A 27559-nucleotide genomic window follows, 5' to 3' on the forward strand; every position below is an offset into this window, starting at 1 on the left:
CTGAGATATAGATCTACACGCGTTACGAAAGTCATCATTACGAAGCTGTGATAATTGTAGTAATTCATACTTTCAGTCCCGTTAACTTCATTTTATGCTAATAAAATTTAGCTGTCACAACTAGAAACACTGGTGAAAATTTTGCATGCGTCCCCATTAGTATTTAGATTAATCATTAAATAAACATTCGACACTTTTGAAGCTGACCAACATAAAAAAAAATGCTGTCCAAACGCACCCACCTCAGTCTAACCCCCTTTCACCCCCCCCCCCCCCCCCCCCCCCCATCCACCGACCACATCAACAACGTTTAATAAGAGCAGAGTAGCTACGGTCAATCCCCTCTTTGCGCCAGCCTCCGAGTTTTTTGAGATACTTCTTTTATTCGACTTGAGACTACCCTAGGTTCTAGATTCCAGAATTAAATCTGTTTTACGTTTCATTTTGGTCTAATGGCATTCAACTGCAGATTCACTGCGGAGCAGGTCTTTTTTTTATTTACGGAAATCGTGCACTGGGTGAGGTCAGAATTCCAGGTATGTTATGTACATAACACGTGTTAGGTGTTAGTGTTACAGATCTGTTAACATTCCTGTTAACCCGAATAAGAAAACATTGAGTTCAGGTAAACAGTCTGTTGGCATGTGGTCAACATCCTGCTATTCTGCTGCAGCATGTTGTTAACAGGCTGATAGTCCCTCGTTGACCTATTTCTTGGTGTGTGACACCAGCAAGAATAGCACAGTGGGAATCCCCAAGTCAACTTACATGTGTTCACTAGAGAGAGCCTACATACAAGTTTGAAGTGGGCAGGTAATTTGCATTTTGACTATACATGTACAGTTTATGTTGTTCTTTACCATAACACTAACACTAACATATTCAGACTTGACCTCTTGAAGATGTAACGCCAGCTTAACCACTTGGTGGTTAAACTTTCTAAAATTGAGAGGAATTAAAATGTTTTATTTCTGACGTGCTAAATATCGAAAGCAGATAAGCTAGGATAATTCTGTGATAACCCCTCGTTGATCCCTACAGAAACGGATAAGCAATTGAAAATTTAAGCTTAACATTTTTTAGTTTGCTCTGATTAATTTAACATTTTATGTAACAGAGATGTTTGGTGTAACACCGTCTGTAACAGGAACTGTAGTTTTCAACAGATCTGCTACACTAAAATTGGTGTTACACTGGTGTTTAGTAAGAGGTCAGAATTGTTGATTAATGTAACATATCTGTAACATATCTGCAACACTAACACCTATCACATAACATAGGCCTACCTGGAATTCTGACCTCACCCACTATCTCTGTTCTTCAGGGTCACTGTTGAAACCCGCTTTACAGTGACTCTGACACTCAGGGCACTTGAGACGTACTGGAGACGTATTCAAAGTAGAGCATAATCCTTCCAGCACCATAAGGGGCGACATTCTCTTGGATAATTTATACAGTCTGCCTGCCGTTAATATTGCGCATAGTTATGCAGCGACTGCAACAGTTTAAATATAACCAATGCGTCCCAATTTCTGCCTTCGAACATAATAGGCAAGAGTCCTATATTTAGGCCTTTTCTAGGGCACAATAAACAAGCCGTTCATATAAAACCGGTTCGCAAGGTACATTTTAGTTAGTGTATTTACAGGCGCCTGTAAGCTGGTCAAAGGAAAAAGGTATGTATGATAAACATTTTTTATGGATTTTCTTTAGGTCTATACTTCTATTGATGATTATTCCTGACAATTAAATGTGACGTCTTATTTAGACTAAGGAACTATTCCCAGACCCTATCGTACTAACTGTGGATCGATCTATTCTAAAGGGGACTCTCGCTAAATTGCAATCAACTTAAGCGGATTAGATCTCTGTCACGCCTACTAAAGCTTCTAGAGGGTAATTAATTATCGTTAAGCAGCTTCAGTTGGCATACCAGACACCTAAGCCGTCTAAGCTGAAAGTAGTTTAGCGAGAAACCCCTTTGATATGGATCGATCCTGTTAGATCGATCTAGGGTATGGGGGCCCAGTCTTAATTTCCATTTAGATCTACCGAAAGATTTGCTGCACAAAGCAAGCGCAATGGGGATATTATGATAGTATAAACTATATTAGCATATCAGACAATATTATATTATATATTGCATAGCAGATCAGCTTTTTATACAAGTTACACGTGCGTGGCGTGGATATATAAGTGTAGGGTATTAAATATATATTTGTTGATCAATACTTGATTTATTGTCCTGTATTTTTGAAACAAGCATTTAACGCTTACCGCAGTTAATGTCGTTCAATGCCACAGTAATTCAGTTCTGTAGTGTTTAAATCCCATTTGTGTGTTCAGTCCTACATACTCCTTATATATACGATATACTGTTATATACACAATATATTTTTATGTACAATACACCACTTCTTGCCTCTGAATATTGTGAAGATTCTGGCTTGGCCATATACGTCTTTACCCAAGGAAAGAAGTATTGGACAAGTAAATTGAAAGCTATATTGTAAAACATAACAGAAAAAGGCAAAAATAAATTATATGAAAAGGAACAGGGCCTGATGAAACGGTGGTTTGTCATAACAGTATAGAAATATTGGGACTAAACTATTGGCCTTTTATAGAAAGGTCAGCGCGCTGTGTCCTAAATATTACTGTCCTCTCGGCAAGGATAATCTTTGTATCCTCCTCTGAATTTAAGGGGATAACAGCTCTTCATATGAGTTTAAAACAATAAATATATTGCAAAGAAAACAGAAAACGGAATTGGATTTTACCACCAAAGCGGTAGTTATGGCAACTGCACTTAAATCTGTGCTGACATGAACCACCAAAGAGAAAGAGAGAGAGGGAATGAGATATCTTGATATGGTCAGTTTACAGAGCATATAACGTGTTGCCAGCATGTTAAAGACCAGATATCAATAACCGGAAACCCCATCAGCTGTCACATTGAAATACATGGTCAATTGATTTGTATTTTATTTTATTTTAAATGTTTCTTTCAGACTACTCACAATGTGGCTGTATCTGGTTGCTGTTATCGTCATCCTGATATCAGTATGGCTGTGGTAGGTACAATACATCACCAAATACAAATGTGGTATTGTAGTAGGTATAATATATATCACTATATTATAGTATGGCTGTGGTAGATACAATAAATCACCAAATACAAATGTGGTATTGTAGTAGGTATAATATTTATCACTATATCATAGTATGGCTGTGGTAGATACAATAAATCACCAAATACAAATGTGGTATTGTAGTAGGTATAATATATATCACTATATCATAGTATGGCTGTGGTAGGTACAATAAATCACCAAATACAAATGTGGTATTGTAGTAGGTATGATATATATCACTATATCATATTATGGCTGTGGTAGGTACAATGTATCACCAAATACAAATGTGGTATTGTAGTAGGTATGATATATATCACTACACTGTAAAAACAGTGTTTAGCTCCGAGACACATTTCTAAGCGCCTGTTTTGTCTCATTTTTTCCACGCGTTTAGCACCTAAGCACGTTTAGCCTATTAACATGTTACACGCTTTGACGTGCTTCACGCCTAATAAATGTAGGGTGTATTTGATTAACTTTAAGGTTGTTACGTTTTCAACTGTTTCAGTCACTACACACACACGCGCGCGCGTGCGCGAAGTCACGGTCACCTTTAACTGCTATAGATATCTCTATCTATAACAGGGTACCGTGAACTGTCAACATAGTTGATTCACACCATCATCTTTACAGCGGGACTTATTCATCCTTGTGTTAGCTGACCTTGCGAGGAAGTTAATTGGAATATATTTCTGAAAAAACAAGTTAGGAAAATTCACTAGTTTACTAAAGACACGAAACAATATCACTTTTACTTTAAAACATTTTTTTCATATTTTGATAAAATGCGTTAAGGTATTGATGTTCATTTATTTTTTCCGGAAGTAATGAACAATAGAACATCAGGATGATGGTGGGGTATTCATTATAATGTTTTTTTTTAAGCTTTCATCACATGCTGGTTATTTTGGTAACGATAGTCCGAATATTTTTCAAATCGCACCGCTCTAGTCGCCGACTAACCCAAGCCCATTTTGGAATTAACCGCTAACTGTAGTTCATACAGCATAAGACGTGTTTTGGTGATTAATAAAAAAAGTTTTCAAAACATTAAATAATGTTTTTCCCGAATGTTATAAAACGCTTATAAAATTGCAAGTGCATCATTTTGCATGGAGTTAAAAACACCCATAACGTTACCATGACGTTATTCTATACCATCACCATCATGTAACCAGCTGATAACGTCGTGAAAACGTTATTTGTTATTTGGATTATTACTTAATAGGCCTATTTTAAATAATCACACGTTACTGCAAGGGAAGACACAACGCGTTCGAGCAGGCTGCTTCTCGCCTCCAACAGCCCCATATGTTTACAAGGGGAAGTGTTAAGCAAAATTGTTGAGTCTTGTAATAAACTTGTTATGGGATCGTATATATGGGATTGTGAAGCATTTTTTTCTGTGACGAGCTTGAAAAGCTAAACATGTTGTTTAGCAGCTCCACGCGTTAAGGAATTCCACACCTATATCAGCTCCATATGTTTAGCAGCCTCACGCGCTTAGCAGGGGAAGTGCTTAGCCAATGTGCTTAGCTTGTGATAGACTTGTTATAGAATCATATGCCGGTGAAGCTTAACACATAGCTAAACGTGTAACAATGCCAACGTGTCTAGCTTTTTCTTCTGTGAAACGTTTGAAAAGCTATACGCGTTTAGCATTTACACAGATTTCTAAATGCGTATAGGTGCCTAACGTGTGTTGTATGTATTTAAATGCTAAACACTGTTTTTACAGTGTATATCATAGTATGGTTGTGGTAGGTAAAATACATCACTAAATACAATTGTGGTATTGTAGTAGGTATAATATATCACTATATCATAGTATGGTTGTGGTAGGTAAAATACATCACTAAATACAATTGTGGTATTGTAGTAGGTATAATATATCACTATATCATAGTATGGTTGTGGTAGGTACATTATATCACCAAATACAAACGTGGCATTGTAGTGGATTTAAAACCGAGCATACATATACGTATACATATACATATAACTAATTTGATCATTTGACTAGCACAATTTTGAATTCACGTTTTACAATTATGAAACAATTACTACAGTGTGGACGTTCTCCTAATCAGCTGTGACCGTAATACATGCCACATGTACAAGAGTTGTCAATAATCTTCCGGCCCCTCAGAGCTCTAATTGACACTTGACTGTGATACATGTAATAAAAGTGAGTGACCCGTCAAGTACTCTGAATAAGAAATATAATTATTATCACAAGCATTGCATTATCATTACAGAGGCGGATCTAGTATTATTTGAAGAGGGGGGTGCGCTTAATAGGGGCCCCGAGACATTTTTGTATTTTTGAGGGCGAACAGTGCTATTTGGCACGGTTTTGAACTATGATTCAGCTAGTTGAAATTCTAATTTCAAGAGGGGACCATTGGTGATTTTTCTTCAGAAATCGAAGGAGGTCAGGACCTCGAGGGCCCCTCTCCCCTAAAACCGCCACTGTATTATACCTATGCCTAACTAATATAAATAGTCCGTGTTGTTTTGCATTTAGGCAGAGGATAGACAGTTACCGTGTGTTCAAGAAGATGGGAATCAACGGTCCTCCGCCAAACCTCATATTTGGAAATTTCAGACAGATAATGGTTTGTTTTCATATTGGAAAATAACAACACTGCAAATAAACAGTGTATATTTGTATTTATCCTTTTTTTTATTCAGATAGTTGTGAAAGTTTACTACCTCATTTTCGAAATGATGAAATACGCTGTATTTACTATCAACGTATAAAGTAATTGCCAGTTGTATTATCATACATGTTGAAGGCTTTTCACACTTAGTTGCCCTCGTCGTTACTTTATCCCAGTACCGCCGTGCATGTATGGGGATTCCCGGAATCAGCATTCATGTCGATTGTGTCCTCGGGTGACCATGATATTTAAGCTGCAATAAGCTTTAATTACAAGTATACTTTTAGAAAGGACGTAGGAACATTTGTTGATGTTTTGGGTTGCTATCTAAAGTGTCAAATGTTTACGGTGAAAAGCCATTCCAATTTGCATCCAGAGTTTGTAAAAATATATAACTCACTCTGGATACCAATATTTGAACTACAAAAATCAGTCAATAGTGAAATGCACATTCATTTTGATCTAGTCCCAGCCAGTTTGGATGGCATACAGAAATTGGGAACAGCTCTATGGAAAAACGTTTGGGTATGTATTCAACGCACTCTTTACATATATACAACATATTATCAAGTCCTTTTTAGTCTTTATTATCATTTACTATTTTTGTTGCTGTAAGCAACTCTTTAAAAGATTGGTGCTTAATCGCCACTATTTATTGCGATTCAATGCCAGATATATGAATTATTTACCACTGATCCAAACCATAATTAGCCAGGTCTTGTCTTTATTTTAGGGTCTTCTTTCTCAATTCTCCCAGTATAGTGACCTCAGATGTCGATTTTCTGCAAGAAGTCTTTGTCAAACAGTTCAGTAAATTTCACCAAAGAGCAGTGAGTAACAATTATCAATAATACCATAAAGAATTATTTCCCCCAAACATGCCGCTTACCAAGAATGAGCATTGCGTTTTCATTTTGATTAGTTGACCAGTGCATTTAAGACCCGATTCCCATGGATACTATATGTCCATGTCAGACGACCCAACTCTGCAGGGGCTCTTGCTAAGTGCAATCTGCTTAACTGAACGACACACCTTCTCCTGTTTCAAACTTACTCGTTTAACCACCAACTTATTTTTTTCTTGTATTCTTCTTAACGCCAGGAGGAGGCGTGACATTCAGTTGTTGCAGACAGCGAGCGTCCCCACGGAGTAAAGTCGATCGATGGTAGACCGATGGTGACTCTGTGAATGAGACCTTAGAAAATGTTTATTGTCGGGCTGGCTAGACGATGTTTTGGGGTGAAATAGCATACTTGGTAGTGTAATTCAAACAAAAAATGTAAATTGAACCTTGACAAAATATCAGGCCTGCTGCAAAATCGCTGCAAACTGCATTTCATTCTTGCAAATTTGTAACAGCTCGCTGCTGCTTAGCTTTCGTTTAATATTGCTGCAGTTTTGCTGGAATTTTTTCACTTTGCTAATTATTTTTAGGTGAGCACTATACATGTAACTTCGTTTTCCACTAACAATGACACTGATCAATTTGGATTCATTTTTTAGATTCCTAATTCAATAGACACGGAAGATGAAGAAACACAGATGGTTTTCGCGAAAGGAAAACGATGGAAGCGCTTACGTGTAATAATCAACCCGACCTTCTCCTCCCTTAAAATGAAACAAGTAAGAAAACATATGATTATGAAAAGTAAAAAGTTCGATTCGAGACTTAACGTGTCGGCATAAGATGCTTCTGTCTTATACAAATCTGAGTACCCCAACCCCCCAAGGTGATAGCTTTATTCAAGGGTAATACAAATCTCTCTTCGATAAACATGCGGTTGTATAGACTGTGGCATGTGTAGCTTCGTTTCATTGCAGATGGCGCCACTGATCCAGGAGTCGGTGAACAGTTTCATAGAGTCAATGGAGAAGCGTTGCCAGGAAGAAAAACCGTTCGATATCCACGGGTAAGTACTAACTACTGACAAAGTCACGTAAAATTTCACAGCTTGAATGGAAATGGATGAATAGGGCGGAAGGTTAGATGTCAGCTTCGCGATTTCAATAAAACCGTACGTTTATGTACGTTTCTCTATGGTATTTTTAAATTAACATCTCGAGCTTCAGTCTTCTGTATAATGTTCAGTGTAACAAGACATAAGAGCTGGTGACGTTTGTGTGACAGACAGTGGGATAGACAGAGGGGCCTTAGACGTTACGACTGTATTCAAAACGGATGAGGTTCGGGGGAGATTTAATCCTCCTGCACATTAAGAGTACCAGACATACATTCTTTATATAGTTCTTTTCATCCTCTTACGTGTACAAATGCACATACACAGATTCCGTAGCCGCCATTATCATGTTTTTTGTAACGATCTCTCTCTCTCTCTCTCTCTCTCTCTGGCTGTGATTTCTGGTTATTCAATACATTATATTTTGTGGTATATGATTTCAGTGACTTCCAAGGCCTCACTACGGAAGTCATCGCTTCGTGTGGCTTTGGTCTCGAGATTAACTCAGTGCGAGATAACACGTCACCATTTCTAGCAGCATGTCGTAAAGTGTTCAGCACGTCACTGGTGATGATGTGGCCAATGTTTATTTCCGGTATGTTCACGTCATAACAATGTTAATTTTAGAAAGAATAGACCAGTTTTAGAGAAAGTCTAAAGTAATGAGACTTAAAATATAGCTGCAAGAACGTTTTCAGTTTATTGTTTATTTAAACTATGTGCAATATTCATCTTCTTACAATGTACTATGAATTAAACTGGACCCAAATTATAAACACATCTAAAAGTTACTCGTATATCATTTTTGGGTTTTTGTTGATGACCAATAAGGCCGACAATCTGTGAAGTGCAAGTTTGGGTTGGCAGATTTGAGATAACCACATATGTAATTTTTTGCTGATATTTACCAACATTTTAGAAAATGTATAACAATGAATACCGGTATTCAAACAAATGAACACATTGAACACTACTTATAAAGCTAAGGATCAAACTATCATTAAAGCAAATCATATTTTTATGCGATCTGTACCTTATATATGTCTCTGTTTGCAGATCTTTTTCCATCGTTGACCGGTCTAACCAAGGTGTGGAACAAATATCTGATGAGAAAGACGAGACATGACATAGGCGTACTTGCCAGGGCTGCCATACAGTCTAGATTAAATGATCCAAAAGTAAATGATATATATATATATATATATATATATATATATATATATATATATATATATATATATATATATATATATATACTACTGGTAAAAATCTGTCATGCAATGAAATTAACAAATCTATTGATATTGACATCCGTATATATTCACAATTTTTGAAGAAATTACAAATGCAAAACTCCATAGCTTCCGGCTTATATGTCTTTCTTAGTTTGGGTGTTTTTATCCAACATATTTATTTATTAACAATTTCAATTGTTAAACCTAAAATGTTAATAATTTATATCAAAAACAGTTCAAACAACATGAATAAATACCCTTCAACAAAGTATTTCAGTGACCAATAAACTAATTGAAAGTGATTAACAATCATGTGGTAAACTTTCAGTCTCGACGCGTGGATCTCCTACAGCTTATGTTGGACGCCAAAACTGACAATCTGGACTCGACTGTACCCCAGGCGATGACGGACAGTGACGTAATATCAACACAACAGGGAGGGGAAACGGGTCAGCAGAACGACTCTTCGTCATCTCAAAGAATAGTTACACAAAAGGCCAAACTCACAGAAAAGGTAAAAAGGCAATCTTCTGTGGGTGTGTGTACATGTATGTTTGTCTATGTGTGTGTAAGTGCATGTGTATGTGTGTGTGTGTGTATGTGTGTGTGTGTATGTGTGTGTGTGTGCCAAAACAATCTACGTTTCACGGCTATATGCAGACACGTTAATTGATACCAACACAAGCAGCGCCATTACTTCAATAAAAAGGTAACTGAGCAATCATTGGTGGCTTTGGTCTTTTTTATCTTTAGGAGATCCAAACGCAGTGCTCGTCGTTTCTGTTGGCTGGATATGAAACCACTAGCACCGCCCTGGCCTACGCCGCCTACCACCTAGCAACGAGTCCAGAGGCGCAGAAAGCTCTCCAGGAGGAGGTAGACCAATACTGCACTGAGGAGGTAGGACTGCAAACATATCTCTCTTGAGGGCAAGCGACTATGTATTGAAACAACGGTCTATGAATATACACGCGGTCAGATTTGGAGTAATATAGTTGGATTAATATGTAGCTTCTGTACACACCTTTTTAAAGCGGAATGGTGCACGTGCACAATTATGATCTAAGTCCCTATCAAATAATTAACCCTCAAGTGACTGAGTGGGGTCATTTACGACCCCAGCCATATGATTTAATGTGCCATCTCTTTATTTTTTATTCGAATTTTCTTTCCTTGCATGAGTTTGTCAGTCTACTAATCCTACACACTTTCACAGTTTTTTGTAGGGATTGACCAATTAGTGTGGCGTTACATCACAAACTCTTGTGGGGTCATTTATGACCCCAAAGAGAAGCATTGGTTTTTAAATATTAGTTTTTAAATTTTATTCAAATGTTTTGCCCATGCAACACTGACAGGAACATGTCACATGCATGTGCTTCATGCAACCAGCCAGTGTGCCCAAAACATAGGCACAAATAAGTGGTTTGTGAAGATTGTGCTTGAAGTGTTACCAATAGTGCATCGCTGAATCTATATAATTTCAGTAGCTTTGTTGGAACTTATTCTCATAACTGGGTCTCTCATTTTGGCGGTTACAATTTTTGGGTATTTTGGAAGTCTAAAGAATTCTGTCGATATCATATTATACATATATTAACAAATTGTTTGTGTGGATTTTGTTTTATACACAGATGTGGTAGTAACATACATGTAGGTTGATTGAATGTGTTCTGAGTAGTATGACTTCCTTACCAGCATTAGGGTATTCCCTACTCAGCAAGTCAGCTAATTATTGAAGTTAGCAGGATGCTATCTCAACATAAGTTAAAATATTTCTACTCAAAGTAATTTTGTAATGTACTTTTTTCATTTAGTGTGGCAAATAAAAAGAGAAATATTTCTGCAAGTGGAGACTGACAAGGACTGTCTAAATACCGGTGTAAAGTTGTTCTTAAAATCTGTGCTTGGTTATCTCATGCAATCAAAGCATTATTACCAAATACTTATTACAATAGATCATTATAAAATACTTGTCTTAAATCCTGGGAGTAGTATAGGCGTGATGAACCCTCAACAGCCTTTTTGATAAGGATCCCTGTACAGAGCACAATGGGGTCATAGATGACCCCACTTGGTCATTTCAGTCAGTAAAATAGCTTGGTCTCTTGAGGGTTAAGTGCTGCAAATGTTCACAACTGATGCACAGTGACATCTTTTTTAAGAAGATGAGCCAACCATCACCTATGCATGAGGTATTAATCGTAAATGTACATGTATGGTGCTGATGTCGTTATTTTAAGGCGAAAATGGGAGAATTTGATTTCCATTTCTGTATGGAAAGAAATATGTTTGTTATGTTGATTCATTCTGTTTGTTTATTGTTTTTTTTTTTTTTTCAAAACTCTTTTAGGGTCCTCCATCGTATGAAACCATAAGTAAGATGCAGTATTTAGACATGTTCCTCAAGGAATCGCTACGACTACACCCTGTCGCTCCAGTGTAAGTGGACTAAAAAATACACATTTAATTAACATTTATATTATCATATAAAAGGTAAGTAGAAGCAGCTACATACCTTATTTTCCGCTAAGGAAATAACCCTTAATAAATTGTTGGGGGCACCTGCTTTGTTCTACCCTTTCCCTACATACCCTTGCTTTGGAAACGGGAATTTTTCAGGGAAATAGGTTTTTCATTGGCTTTTGTGTAATGATAAAATATTGAATCGTTTATGAGGAAGTCTTTTAATCATGGTCTTTTAAGGAAAAGTCTTATAGATAGAAAGCACGATATGGGTAGAATAAGCCTCTTTAGAAACGATTACTTTTCATCATGGACTCCTTTGTCAAACTACTTCTATAAACCAGCATGTTTTTACTAGTGGGCCAGGGAGAACAGCCCAAGAATCCAGCACAGTGATGGGTGTTCACATTCCCAAAGGTATGAGTGTCCGCTGTAACATATACAGTATCCACATGGATCCCGAGCACTGGGGACCCCCAGACCCCAGCCTCTTCTGTCCTGAACGGTAAGGTGCTGCCGCCTATCGATTTTTGTATGATATTGCTATATTTCAACTTTAAAACGAGTTGTTGTAAACTGAGATAAACTATGGAACTGTTATTAAGTGCAAGTTTTTCTAACCACCAGGCAAATCAGCCAAAAAGCGGCAAGGTGGGGTTCTCACAGAATACACTCATTTTGCCCACAGTTAATCACCTTTGTGACCTTAATTTAACTGTAAAATATTAAAGCTTTACGTTGCGTTATTGTCGAGATACAGCCATATTCATATTTCACTGCCTTAGTAGGCTTGTTAAGGGGTCAAACGCTGCATTTATAGTACAAATGTCTAACTTGGCATAAATGTTCCTTGGGCCAAAAGAAAATTTTTTATCCAAAGAGACGCCCTCTATCGATGCATAAATTAGCATAAATTATGCAAATTAGGTGCCAAAATATATAATATTTCATATTCCCATTAATTTTTGGCCTAGAAACATGTATAGATTATCAAACCTGAATAAATTAGTGTCTAGGAACCCATTTTTGATCATTTGGAAGCAATTGGTGGCCATTTTGTGCCTCAAATCCAAGATGGCCGCCACCCGCCATTTTGAAAATGGACATAATTTTGCTATTTTATGTTGAATTTTGATGCGTTTGGTCTATGTATACTTGATATATATATCGATTCCTACTATTTTGGGGGTGCACAAGTCATTTTTGATATTGTTTTGGTGATAGTAGGTGATTTGAAGGGACAGAGAGGGTGTTTTAAGTGCCTACCAAGATATGTGTGAATGCTGCAAAATCATGGATATTGATAACCCGTATTCAGATATATCTCAATGCAATTTTTTGTTATATACTATCCATATTGGACTAAATTATGAGCAAAAAACTCATTTTTACCATTATGGAGGCCATTGGTGGCCGTTTTATCCCTCAAATCCAAGATGGCCGCCAAAAACCATTTTGACATTTGTTATAATTCGCTATTTTAAAACTACATGTATTACATCTTTGTAAATGAGTAATACGTCGTTTTATAATATTTTCTGGTGCAGAATACATTATTTGTTTCATAAAATGTGTGCCTCAAATCCAAGATGGCCCTCATACGCCATTTTCAAATTGAGCATTATTCACAATTTTGAAACTATCCCACCTTCATAAGCGTGCTATACGTCATTTTTTATTATTTCCTGGTGCAGAATGCATTTTCGGTTTCATAAAATGTAAATAGAAACTTTTATAAGTCTCTAAATAAATATAGGATTCAATCGCCACATGGGCCTGCAGTTTATATGTACAATGAGTAATCCAATTATTACAAAACTGCTTTTGCCCGACCTATAAAACAAGTGTCAGCAAACAAAATGGCTGTATTAAAGCAAAATAATACATCTTTGACCGCATGAGGAAAATTGTTAGCCATTATTTTGATCAAAACCTAGTGTTGGTTGCATGCCGCTATTTTAATAATTTGGATTAATTTATAAATTTTGAACTATGGGACCCTCATTTACTTGTATTAGGTAAAATGGTACTATTCTGGGGACTCAAAAGTAATTTTCCGGTGCTAATTTGGTGACAGAAGATAAAAAAAAAGGTAATATAAGGTTGAAAAATAAAAATATATATATACATAGTGGTATTATATTATTAATCTTTTACTGGTCAATGTGAACCAAAAAGCCACATGTACATTTATGTCCCAGTCACTGGGGCTTGCATTTGCATGTTAAATATAGTCCCGAAGATTTGAAGTGCGAAAAATGTGTCTTCTTATAATACTGGAACTTGGTTACGTAGTTGTGTTAATGCGTAAATGCCCGTGAAAGACAAGCAAATGGACTTTGCTTTGAAATAGCTCTAGATCTTGTCTGCAAAATCATCCAGCAGCACAGCAAAATGAAACATGCATGATAAGCTCTGGAAGGCCAATAAGACAACACCCAGTAAGAATTAAGGTTTTATCAGTGTGCTATGAGAAACAGCCAGACAATATATTTAAATCCAGTTTCCAGAGAAACACCAATGCATGAGAACATGTCGCATCAGAGGAAAGTGGTATCTTTACACAAAAGAAGGAATCTGCAAAACTAGCTAGAAAGCAGCAGCTGTGCAGGTAGGCAAGAGGGTTATAGCAAAAAAAAAAAAAAAAAAAGTCGAGGAAGCAGCCTCTTTTCCTAGTTGACAGTGCCAGTGATCATTCCTAGCATGATTTGGCCAGACAAGTCATCTCACTACCAACAGAAATTCATAAGGCGACTACATAGTTCTCATTGTTTTCAATGGACGAACAAGCACAAAACATCTACAGTATATGACAACTACAGGAATATGCATCTTTGCATCATCTTAAAACACCTTATGCCTTTTTCATTATCCTCTGTCACCAGCAATAGTGGGCTAGATATGGTCTTAAAGTGCAATTTAAGTTCACGAGTGATCTTACACGATCTTAATCATTACAACAGTAGTCTTAAAATGGACTGAATCTGCTTTTAAGATCAAAAATGATCTAACATCTACTTAAGTGGTCAAACAGTTTCCTCCCCTTACAATGGGGGACACCTCCCCTCACAATAGAGAACACCTCTGCTCACAATAGGAGAATGTTTAAGGGGAGACAACTTAATTGGCTGTCAGACTAGAAATGGTCTTACTCATGTTTTAAGATCATGTAAGACTATTTGTGTTCTTAAATTGCACTTTAAGACCAAATCAAGCCCACTAGTGCAGAGTAACACCAGGAATTAATTATGTACTTCCAAAATAGTAACAATTGATGTATTACGACCATTTGAAAGTCCAACAGCTCAAAAAAGGTAAATTATGCCATAATTTTAAAATAGCGACAGGCTCTTAGATATGAAGAACAGAATAGCTAACAGGAGTCACCATAAAGACCAATCAGCCATGCTGGCCTCTTGCACTTAATGTCTGGCAAAACCATTTTAAATTGTTATATAAAATATTTTTGCACAAGTTTGCCTTCAAGACGTATACAAGCGAAGGTGAAGATGTAAGCCTGTATTGGTGTTGGAGCCTTGTAATATTTTCTTTTTGTATTATATCTCAGAAGAGATAAGACACATGACTTCTACAATCCAAATGATAAAAAACAATGTATAACACTCTAGTGTAAGACCAATAGCTTCAAATTGATGAGTTATGCCTTACCCGTATTTCAAAATTGTGACTGGCGGCCATCTTGGATTTGAGGATCAAAATGGCTACCAATTGTCTCCAAAGCACCAAGTATGTGTTCTTTACCTTAAGTTAAGCCATTTTGGTCTCTTACACTTGTTTCAAGCTCTTTAGGATTTTATAAAACATGCTGTGCTAATTAGACTACATGGCATATGTAAGTCTATTTGACAACTTAAGCCTACATGCATATTGATTTTGGAGGCTAAAATAGTTTGTGCTTACATTTTATGGAACAGATAATGTATTCTGCACCAGAAAGTAATATAAAATGACGTATTACTCATTTACAAAGATGTAATACATATAGTTTCAAAATAGCGAATTATGCTCAATTTCAAAATGGTTTTTGGCGGCCATCTTGGATTTGAGGGATAAAACGGCCACCAATGTCCTCCATAATGGTGAAAATGTGTTTTTTGGCTCATAATATAGTCCTATAGTGATGGTATATAACAAAAAATTGCATTGAGATATATTTGAATATGGCTTATCAATATCCATGGTTTTGCAGCGTTCACACATATCTTGGTAGGCACTTAAAACACCCTCTCTGTCCCTTCAAATCACCTACTATCACCAAAACAATATCAAAAATGACTTGTGCACCCCCAAAACAGTAGGAATCGATATATATATATATCAAGTATACATAGACCAAACGCATCAAAATTCATCATAAAATAGCAAAATTATGTCCATTTTCAAAATGGCGGGTGGCGGCCATCTTGGATTTGAGGCACAAAATGGCCACCAATTGCTTCCAAATGATCAAAAATGGGTTCCTAGACACTAATTTATTCAGGTTTGATAATCTATACATGTTTCTAGGCCAAATATTAATGGAAATATGAAATATTACATATTTTGGCACCTAATTTGCTTAATTTATGCTAATTTATGCATCGATAGAGCGTCTCTTTGGATAAAAAATTTTCTTTTGGCCCAAGGAACATTTATGCCAAGTTAGACATTTGTACTACAAAATGCAGCGTTTGGCCATTTTTTGGTCCTTAACAAGCCTACTACCTCGCGTGGCTCCCGTCTCACTTTTCAGCTGTGTGAGTGGTGTATTTTTCATCGAAGTTTGGTTCACAAATGTGCATCAAGTGATCAATACATTACTTCGGTCAATACCACAATTGAAAGATGGATATATAATCTTTATAACGACAGAGATTTATATCATAAATCCGTTGCTATGGTTACAAACTACCGAGGTTATTTGAGGTCACTTGATGACTGCCGCAGATACCCACCCTGTCAATAGCCTTATATCTCCACTAGTAGAGCACCTTGGATAATATCACTGATATTTACTGAAAATATGGACAAGGGGCCTACCATAAATTAAAACACTGGCGTGGCCTTTTCCCTACAAATTTTGCAACAGCGACGCAAATTCTTCTATTTTCTGGCTACATTATCGTAAAACATTTTTGCTTCCCACAGTTTCGATTTGCATTCAAGAATGTTTAAGTTAATTTCAACGTTACTTAGGGACTAATTAACTTAAATAGTCTTCTGTACTTTTTATTTATTGATTCCTGGATATTAAGTATATGCTAAGTTCAAATACGGGGGTAAACATGCATTCGAAACTAAATTCGTGTAGGCGGCCATGACAGTTTCAAGTAGCAGTGGTGGAAAACGTGCGATGAATGCACTGCAGATTTTCCGAATTTCAAGCAGCAAAGCGCATACTTTTTTGTTCTGTAGACCGTTACAAAGACGGAAAGGTTGTGCGATACTCAGGAGATACGACTGAGATGATTGGGGTCACCTCCCGATGCTAAAAGTTACATGCAGAGTGAGAGGCTAATGAGAGGCAATGTCATCAGATCAGAGGAATGGAGAGTGAGCTCGACTCAGTCGTGTGTCCAGCGCATCGTCACATGCTATGGATACTTTGGGGAGCTGCAAGAACACGTCAACTACTTCTTCGAACCAAGTTATTATTGTAGGACTCTCCTTGCTCGGACCAAGCGGGAGCTTTCATGCACAGTGTATCCAAATTTTTATCAAGACAAAGCCAAGATATTCAGTTCGTTGGGCCCAGGTAATTAAAAAGTTGACATTCGTCACATCTTTATAATTAATTAACACACCGAATTTTCATACAGACAGAAGGTTGATAATGGTATGATATCTGTGTTGTTTTAATTAAATATGCATAGTAATTAGACAAGTGAAGCTAAGTCATCATCTAAATACTGCTATCTCTGACCCTCAGAACCACAGCAAATTTGTTATTACGTAAAGTGAAAAGAGCTTATGTTTGTACTGTACATGTTAGCAGTGTAAACTTTTTTTTTTTTTTTTGTATGAGCAACAAGTTACAGAACCCTCACAACTAAATAATACTGCTTTTATAGATCATTGCTAGTGATTTAAAGGGTAACAATCATATCACAATTACATGAATAATAATATATATATTTTATCAAGACATATATATATATATATATATATATATATATATATATATATATATATATATATATATATATATATATATGAAATAAAGTTTAGTTGTAGCCTAAAATGGGGTTTCATGGTAAATTTTGTTGGTTGAAAATTAAAACCATTCAATAGATTAAAGAATAAATTTTTGTTGTTATTTTAGCTAGAAGATGTTAATTTGGAGACTGGTCAGAAAGAGCAGCCAGGAATCAGATATATATGGCAAAGAAAATAGTGATTAATCCAAGCACCCGAAAAAGAAGTTTTGTGAAGAGGATTGACTTACTGGCCAACAAACTAAAATGTATTTTTGATGTTTATCTACTTTGAACAAGTATTTGTATCTACAGTGGAAGGACACCAATGACCTGACAGATAGCTAATGTCAGCCATGATGATCCAAGCAAGTAGCAAGGAGATCCCCCAAGAGGAAGTAATTTATGGGAGCTTCATTAAATGATGAAAACTGACACTTTTCGATGACCTTTTTTTACAAGGAGCTTTTCAGACATGAATTTTGGCCCCAGAAACGTGGAATTCCGCATTTTTTAATTCAATTCAAGGTGTCCCGGACCTCTGGCCGCTTAGGTGTTGAGTCCCATGATAAATGTTCGGAGTTCTTTTTTTTTTTTTTTTTTTTTGAAACCTAGGATCATGGCTGCTTTTTTTCTGTTTCATTTTACTGAAGATATCCGTGAATGCCACCTTTAAATGGGATAAGATCTTACTGAGATATTGATATTGAATATCATATTTTTATTCCTTGGAGCAAAAGATCAGTTTGACTTATATATTTGAAAGCAGCAATATATGTCCCTGGTCCTGAGTAGTGCAAAATAATCCATGAATTACACCATTACATAAGTTCAACTTATTTCTTCATTCTTCTCAGGAAGGGGATTCAGTTGGATAATATAGATTTGCATTACTTTGATGTTTTTGTAGAATGAAAATCAAGTGTACTTTTTTTTTTTTTTTTTTGAAACATTCACTTAAATCTTGAGTCAAAACTTTGTCGGTGTCTTATTCAGTTAAGGGTGACAGGAGTAGTCTTGAATGGCAGTTACAATGCCTTCCACCCATTTATTAAGTTATTGGTAATAAGTATTTTCCAGTTTGAAGATTTCAATTGTTTGCTACACTTCCAAATGATTTGCTTATTTATACTTAAACTTTAAAGATCCAATAAAGAGATGATTATGCATAATGAAACATTGTTGATTGATTAAAAGCTGTGTGTGTGATTGGTGCCCACTTGTGTCCAATAATTGTTGAAGTAGTAGATGAAAAGAAAAGTTGAAGGAAAACAGTTTTCTTTATATGATTAAATGTAAGAAAAATGTGGGTTGTTTGTCGTTTTATTTTCTGAATAATTAAATTTATTAGACTAAAAGTATTTTAAATTAATTTTGTAAGCTATAGTATTACAGGGAATACCATTCCCAGGTGTACAATCGAGATGGAAGCTATTGAGCAAAGGGTAAAAACTTGAGGCCAAGTAGCAGGTTGAAAAGGGTTTATGTCTTAACCAAAGCTACATAAATTTCTATCACAAGTCATCAAAATATGAATATGACGGTTTAAATCCCAAAGGTGGGCTCTGTTATAGGGCAATTGCCTATTCTTGTAAAGTCTATTGTTCATATCTGCCGTGATTAGAGTAATTGAGCAGGTATTACTGGCCAAGACAAGAGCAACACCCATTCAAATTTTACAATTTTCGGATATTTTAATATTAAAATATATCGCCAACAAAAGAAAAGGCCACGAGGATCTCCTTTGTACTTTATATTTTTAATGTTCCTTTACAAACCCATACAGGTTTGACAGAAATCGGACCTCTACTAGTGGGTATATGACCCTCTGAAAATTGCCATGCTTAAACTTAGTTTTGGGGGGTGGGGTGAAAAAAGTGGGTACAGTGTGGACAAGGTGGGTTATATTTTTAGTTTGAAAGTCTTCGGGGGAAGAATATTGATCAACAAAATACATCATACATGTACATAGTAAATATATTGCTAGATAAGAGTATAATAAGCATATATATGAGTGACGTGTATGATAACTGAAAATCTGCTTCGAAAGCTGGAAAAACAGAAAATTGGGCATAAATCCCTTGAAATACAGTTTTATGGCATAACATTTGGCAGAAGTTAAAAGGGTCCTCAGGCAAGTATTTCAGCCGAATAAGGTCAAATTCTGTGAACCCCCACCTTGCCGCACTTGTCTGGTGCTTAAAAAAACTGGCACTTAAATCTAAATCTTGGTGTTTACATTTGAAATGTTTGTCTTAACTTTTCAGTTTTTTCTCTCTCTAAAACCCTTTCAGTCTTGTTTATTATCCTATAACTTTGTCTTTGATTATAAATAACAATTAAATAACTGTTCGGAGAATGTTTTTAGTTATTAGAAGAATCGTTTTATTTTAATAATAAATGTTTAAGCTTTGTAATTGTAAAGTCATCCAATTGCCATCCAGGCGTATTCATGCTCAGCTATAGTGGTTGGTGAACACGGTTCAAGTGACGTGACACGTAATTCTACGTTATCTTTGTGCTGTTCTTCTATCCAGGTTCACGGCAGAGAGGATTGCTAAGCGTCACCCTATGGCCTGGCTTCCATTTGGGGCAGGCCCCAGAAACTGCATTGGTATGAGGTTCGCCCTGATGGAGGCCAAGATGACCTTGGCGTGTCTCGTGAAGAAGTTCAGCGTTGAGAGCTGTTCAGAGACGCAGATCCCACTGGTTCACGTAGCCAAGAGCACAGTGCAGCCGGAGAAAGGTGTCACCGTGCGTCTTACAAGGCGGAATGTAGTGGTCAATAATACTGAATAATAGACATTAACTGAACGTATTCACAAAGTTCCATAGCTTGTGTCATAATTGCCAATGACTAATCTATCAGCAAGACTTAGCTCACATACTTTTTCAATTTAATCATCATACTTTTTACAGAGATATTATTTTACAATACAAGTTTTAAAACATATAATGGCCAGCGTAACGCATGCTATAGATGAGATGTCGATATATATATAATATGTTGATGCTCTGCGTAACGCCAGCTATAGATATATAATACACCAATCTACAGTGATGAGTGTAACTAATATGCTTTCTTTTAATCATATGAAAGTTGATTTATTGTATTTCATGTATTGTATATTGGGAATTTTTGTATTTCAGGTAGTGTATATATATAATTATAGTATTTTATGTCATGTTTGGAGATAATAATCTGGATATGAACGTATCAGACATTCATACTCATATGAACGTCAAGGGATTGCAACTCGGTACAGGTTGTCATCTCACGAACTGTCAGTGAAAAAAAGCCTGTCCCCCTATAGAAGATAGGAAATACATCTGTGGTACCGGTGAAATCCAAACATTTTTGTGCTTTTATTGTATGACAATCTGTATAAACAAGGAATATCCTGCGTTAGATTTTAGAGAGGCGGAACTACGCACGACGTGCGTCATTATAAATATGCTGTAAACTGTTTGTTTACCTAGCTTGTAGCTAGCTTCGTCGGGTAGATAATCAGTTGAAGTTCCGTTTTGGGGAATATCGCCATGTTCAAAACAAGACCCTGCTATTTTTGCATTCAAAAAAAGCTGGAAAAGCAAAATAAATGATTTCTGCAGAGTCATTCGAAGAGGTTAGATTTTGGTTCGAAAATATTGAATCATTCAACGACAGCGCTGACATAGATCAAGGGATTATTGTTCATCATTTTTATTTTGAATTATACTCATACGCGTCTGATAGCGATTATGATGGGCACATGGTTAACTCGTCCGTATTAGACTCGGACAGCGATACTAACGTCTTTCATCCAAGTATCGATATTTTTCCAGGTAGTTCAGATTTTCCTGATTCAAGCGGAGAGTCCTATTTCAAGAGTCAGAAAGAATTTGGAAGCTAAGAGGAAGAGGTTTGCCCACCATGTTTGGAATCGAGGGTACCTAACATGTCACATTCGGCTGGGGGTTGCAAAACAATTCCCTCATTTGAAGTAGACAGCTTCTTTCGAGGAACAGAACTAGGTCGAGGTCACACCCCGTTTTGTTATTTCCGAGCGCGTATGCGGTTTCGAGGGCACATTGCGCGTCACATTTGGTTGACGATGGCAACTATAATATAATGATATACCGTGTATGATATAGGTACATTTAGTATAAAAGCTGTAATTAGGTTTTCCACAATGGGTGGTCCCTTTTGTTTCTGACGGATAAGAGTTATGATTCTTAATTTGTATTTTTGTGGAGAAACAAAGCCTAAAGTGCTACTTAAGATTACGCAATTACTGAAAAGGTGTTTAAATCACCTGCAATCCAGATATTTACTAATATTACCACGCTGTAATAGTTTAACTGTCACAACATGAGTAGAGGGCCACAGTAGATTTTGAAAAACTTAAAATGCGCAGTGAATCATTAAATGTAAATCCAATGCAATACTTATAAATTTAAGAATTTCTGCAAATAGCTGCACACGGGTAAAAAAAAAAAAAAAAAAAAAAAAAAAAAAAAAAAAAAAAAAAAAACACTGCAAACCGGAATGACAGGAATGGTAGTCCGCGGGCTCCCGTATGGCAAGTACAGTTTAAAATTAGTAGGGAGTATTGGGGTTTGTATATACAGTCTGTCCGCAGATTTCGAGCTGCGCGTGCACACTGTCTGAAGCGACGGCCATTTTCGCACTACTTTCAGCAAAATCGAGTGAAAATGGACGACTTTTGAGCTCTTCATATTTTCATGTGTAGTTTTGTCAACAGTTGATGTGATTAAACGATAGATATATAAAAAGAAGCGGGAATATCTAGGGATTCGGAATTTTAAGGTTAGTTGTCATAAAAAATAGATTCAGAACGGTAAAATGGAAGATTTATCCACGCGGGTGATTGCAAATGGTGCCCCGTTTCAGGTGTCCGAAATTTTCTATTTGAAGATTTCTATAAGAAGTTTAAATTGTACAAAGTTTTAAAAACTAAATCATGAAAGCTGGTTAAACTGGGTCTCTGGCAGTATATATATATTGAAAATTCAGCTTTGTCCATTTTTTTAGCGTGAGGTGAACGCGACGCCAAGCACTCGCATTTTTGAAGCGTGTGACACTAGGGTGTTTCAATTTGAACAAAATTGCTACATTGTTGATATCACCAGCCTTTTATATATATTCTAAAAGGTAAACAAGTGTGCTTTGTGTTGATATGAAACACATGTTGCGTTTGGGTCCCAACTCGTTGGAAAAGTGTTCATATTCCCGTGAAGTCGGTGTAAAAGTCGGCAAAATCGATTTTTTCAAGTGCAGTAGGTTACTGTGAATATGTATCGCAGGAAATGCAAAATATTTTCAAACAATTACATTCTGCAGAAAGATAAGATCATAAACTTTCAATTGATATATCATAAGGTATGTCTCCTACAATTTTTACCCATTTTGTGTGGGGAAATTAGTGCATCTCCAAATCGACGACAAACATGGAACCCCATTTTCATCATAATTTATAGCGTCACGTGACCAACCTGAAGCACTGACCCCACTTGGCAAGACAACAAGTTTTCTTATATATTCTGAATATCAGAGCAAACAAGTTACAATAAAATTAAAATATGAACAAGTGCTGTTCATCTAACATCAGAAATATTCCATGAGTTATATGCTTCATTCTTAAAACATCAAAAATTGTATAGTTATGATCTACTCTACAAGAAATCCAGTGTGAATTTTGACCAATATAGAAAGATATTGCTGGATCTAGTTATAAATAAAACAAGATTATTTTAATTGAATAAATATTTACAAAGAAGTACTGGCCTATGACCAGGTTGTACTTTTTATTAAAGCCTGAAATGGTTTTGATAGAAAAAAAATCATTAAACACTGGTTTAATCATTATATAAAAATATGCACTTCTGCCTTGTTCTCTTTTTTTATTGCTCCATATTTATTTCTATGTACTAGTACTTTTTTGTCTCTTACATATTAAAGTATTTAAAATAAGACCCTTCCAATTATAATTTGAAAAAATATCCCTAATCTATTTAAAATTTACATTTCTGTTTTTAAAAGTGCAAAATATTGAAATCTGTGTGATAAACAAAACTAAGTAAACATTTAAAATTCATGTCCTTAAAGCACTGTTCCTGGGAAATGTTCATTCAGCCTCATGAATATGCACTGAATTTTTAAAAAGTTTTTTGGAAACTTTTTGCCTTTAAAATTAAAGCAGATAAGGTTCCAATAAACTCGTTGGGCAACTTGATCTGTCTATTCTGAGAGCAGGAGAAGCACCTGCCCCAGCAAGTTATGAATATTACTTTAGCCAAAACTGACATACAATTAAGATCATCCCCAGCTGAAAATTCTTGAATATAATTTGTAATTAAATACAGAACAAAGTAAAATGCATTAAAAAAAAGAAAACTTCATTATACGAGTGTTTCAGTTTTTTATTTCCTTAGAATCTTCAATGGCCAGGTCATTTACCTGCTGGATATGACAATCAGAAAACTAAATCAATTTTCAAGTTCAAAATTGGGCCGTTTTCCCAGAGTGTCACCCTGCCACCCAGTGGTTGATAGATTCCTTGACTAAATGATCATCAAAACTTGGCCCCTATAAAACTGCTGTCAAAATTTGGTAAAATTTGCATAATATTCCCCAAACTTGACCTCAAGTCAGATTTGATTCTTATTAGAGCACTGCATCCTCTCTCCGCCTAAGAAGTAGACAGGGTGAACAAGGCAATTTCAATTAGCATTATTGTATGTATTCTAATCTTTGTTTGGTCTCCTAGCCTTGAAAAAAATCCATGCACATATCTTTACTTTTATTCACTATAAACATGCCACCTATGTGCTCTTTAAAGGCAGGCCACTCTCAGTGGAAGTCTTTTGGGTCAAAGCCCATCCTGTTTAATACTTGAAGAAAGTATTTTTCCAGAACGTGTCTGCTATGAGAAAGGTTTCTAGGGTAAACAGTATCCAAGACTCTACAAAACACCATCTCTTGTTCAGCCACACCTGCATCAACAGCACCATCACACAAAATCGTATGGAAATAAAATTTCCCTGGTCTTGACTAGAACACCTCTTCCCTTATTGTCAGCTGATATGAAATCCGGGAATCTGTTAAAAAATAAATATAATATAATGATAAAATCATACATGTATGTAGAAACAAGAAATTTATACAAAGCAGATAAAAACTGAAAATTAATGAAAAACCATAGATTAAAAAAAAAAAAAACTCACCTCATTGTCAGTCTCACACCAGTTGTTTATCAAAGTAATTTCTTACCATACTATATAGTATTAATAATTCCTTGGTCCTACTAGCAACAGGCTACTACTCTAGATAAAAAATATAATGAAGTATTGGCTTTTATATATATAAACACTTAATTACTTTTTGCTTTGTCTAACTGGTATATTTTCATCATTTCGTGCCATCAAGTCCATTCTCATGCGATAGCTTAGGCAGGGATAGGTATGCTGTCAACATTTCACTAAAACTGAAAAAGCACAATGCATAGGTCATAAATTTAAAGTGTGCATATATTGGTCATAAAGTGTGGCTCTGCCTTGACAAACGATTTTTTTTAAACTTGTTAAATTTGAAGACCGTTTTTACTACCAACAATTTCAGATAAATTGAGAAAACTTGTTTTAAAAATCACAATGTTAAAACTTATAATAAAACAACTTTGAAACCTGCCCAAGAAAGACCTTTAGTACACTTGTAATGCTGATTGCGCAATGTGCTAGTTAACAGGTGTGTATAGACACACACACCCAATTTCGAAAAGGTCTAGATTCCAACTCCATAAAGGAAATAGAACGGATAAAGGTATGCTAGTAGGCCTACACATACTATGTAAACAAAGTACAACTACCGGGTATAACTTTGCAACATTTCACTGGTACTGAACGTCAACAAGTGCATCTAAACTATGCAAAGGGAGGTTACTCCAAAATCATTTCGGCGCTTATATGAAACTTAGTGAATGCTAAAAAGACTCACCTTTTAGTCTGCAAACCCAAAGCTATGTAACTTGAATGGCAAACGGCAGATTTTTTCCATTCTAAAACCATGTTATGGAAGCGATATGGTCGATCTGCAGCACCGGTGGCGTTTTTTCACGTATTATTTTCCATAACAACTCTCACTATGACAGTGACACACTGTATACTATAAATATACACTTGAGAAGCTGAACATTCAATTTTTTTTTCAACCGAAATGCAAGATTTGACGAGAAAATCGCTTTCGAGTCACTTGCTCAGTACAACGTGACAGTCCCAGTTTCGACTGACCTACATACTTCGCACTAAAATAGGGATTTTACAAAAAAGGACGGTTGTACAAATTTTTCATTCTTTTTGGCTCAATTCCAGCTTATATAGTTGCATAAATCGTTAAAAAATCAATAAAGTAAGTTTGTCCATTTTTTCTAGAATCATTTCATTTTAGGGTACAAAATTACACGATCTGCTTGAGAAAAATGCGTGTGCTATTTTTAGACAACTGATACAAGGCTTTCGTGGAAATTGAAATTTTCATTTTACATGTGCGTTTACATCACGTTTTAAATTTAATTTTCTGAAAGTTTCAAGCTGAATAATGAGTTATTCACAGAGCTTCATGGATTTATATAACAACTTCGGATTTTGGAAAACATGGCGCGAAAAACCCGTCGCGGACTATTTTGTGCAAGCGCGTAGGTGTTTTTGTAATGATCACCGCTTACGCATTGATATGCAAGATCTGCGGACAGACTGATAGGACGAATGTCAACATGCCGCTGCCTAACCACCGAGTGTTACCTCAACTCACACGTACACCGATGTATACACGGGTACACACACGTACACACGCGCACACATAAAGGCCTCCGTATACACGCACACACACGAACAGGCATGCACACAAACATACACACACACACACAAACACACACACGCGCACACACTAACATACACATAGACAAAGACATAAACCACCACCAACAGCACAACTTCATCACCCTCCCCACTCCCCCCCCCCCCCCCCGGGCTAATCCCCTCTTTATTACACCAACCCCCGGTGTACCGTGTATATCAACAGACCTTTCCTCAACTGGAGACGTATTTACAGTACAGGATGGATAATCCTTCAAATAACACAAGTAGTTACATCCATTTTTCTGCTCGCTGTCTTTATTTTGTCGATATGTTTAATCACGGTTTAAATTCTGCATTCAGTCACAACTACCAACCAGCAACAGCTCTTCAAAGGGATTTCAAAGGGATTCAATGTTTTAGAAAAAGTGGACATAATATTATCAACATACCAGCAATCTTGACCAAATTGTTATTTAGAGCCAGCTGAAAATAAATAAATAAATAAATAAATAAATAAATAAATCATTAGCCCCCCGACAGGACTCCCGACCCACTGTCTGAGATGTAGTATTTGATACATTCAATCATTCAATCCCATCAACTTCAATGAAATTTAACTGTCACAACAGAAGGCAATGGGGAAATTTAAATGTTTTTTTTTCTTCTTAATTTAGAATAATCAATAAATAAAAAGAGTCGACACTTTTAAAGCTGATCAAAATAAAATGATAATAGGCCAAAAGCACCTACCTCGGTCTAACCCCATTTCACCCCCACCCCTTAAACACACACGCCACCACAACAACGTTTAATAAAGCCCCCTTTACACTGGACGGCGTCCTTTCTGCGTCCAGCAGTACGGCCCCATTTGAGAGTTAAAAAAGTATAATACTTTACGTGCCGACAACTGGCCGATCATTGAGCATTCATTCTGATACAAAATCAATGCTCGTGCCTCCTTATTAAGACCACAGCGATGCCAAATTTCATAGTCGCAGAAAGGATGCCGTCCAGTGTAAAGGGCCAGCCTCCGAGTTTTTTAACACATT

The 27559-nt window shown here is 36.3% G+C and overlaps 1 protein-coding gene and 2 long non-coding RNA genes across 7 annotated transcripts; 2 read left to right on the plus strand and 1 right to left on the minus strand.

The window, feature by feature from the left end:
- The first annotated feature begins 464 nt into the window (after positions 1 to 464).
- On the plus strand, positions 465 to 21271 carry LOC106164157 (cytochrome P450 3A29). Of its 5 annotated transcripts, XM_087013073.1 has the most exons (15): positions 465 to 536; positions 1325 to 1676; positions 3012 to 3074; positions 5665 to 5755; positions 6267 to 6325; positions 6534 to 6630; positions 7305 to 7424; positions 7623 to 7711; positions 8203 to 8354; positions 8816 to 8937; positions 9323 to 9508; positions 9748 to 9894; positions 11348 to 11436; positions 11819 to 11965; positions 20192 to 21271. In XM_087013073.1, exons 3-15 carry the CDS (start codon positions 3022 to 3024, stop codon positions 20451 to 20453), a joined length of 1614 nt encoding a protein of 537 aa, XP_086869199.1. In that variant the 5' UTR covers positions 465 to 536; positions 1325 to 1676; positions 3012 to 3021; the 3' UTR covers positions 20454 to 21271. The 5 variants fall into 5 exon arrangements, with proteins under 5 accessions (XP_086869199.1, XP_086869202.1, XP_086869200.1 ...); XM_087013076.1 differs by lacking the exon at positions 6534 to 6630; XM_087013074.1 differs by lacking the exon at positions 1325 to 1676 and having other exon boundaries at positions 493 to 536.
- LOC147761909 (uncharacterized) lies at positions 16254 to 19442 on the plus strand. Its single transcript, XR_015334503.1, has 2 exons — positions 16254 to 17215; positions 17783 to 19442. It is a non-coding gene; the product is annotated as an uncharacterized LOC147761909 (long non-coding RNA).
- A 2819-nt stretch (positions 21272 to 24090) lies between the features above and the next one.
- On the minus strand, positions 24091 to 26155 carry LOC147761910 (uncharacterized). The gene is made up of 3 exons (XR_015334774.1): positions 25651 to 26155; positions 25036 to 25141; positions 24091 to 24755 (listed from the first exon to the last, which is right to left on the minus strand). It is a non-coding gene; the product is annotated as an uncharacterized LOC147761910 (long non-coding RNA).
- Between the last annotated feature and the right edge of the window lie 1404 nt (positions 26156 to 27559).

Source organism: Lingula anatina, chromosome 5 (genome assembly GCF_051362555.1).
Source record: "Lingula anatina isolate TDL-2025a chromosome 5, LinAna3.0, whole genome shotgun sequence".
Lineage (NCBI taxonomy): Eukaryota > Metazoa > Brachiopoda > Lingulata > Lingulida > Lingulidae > Lingula > Lingula anatina.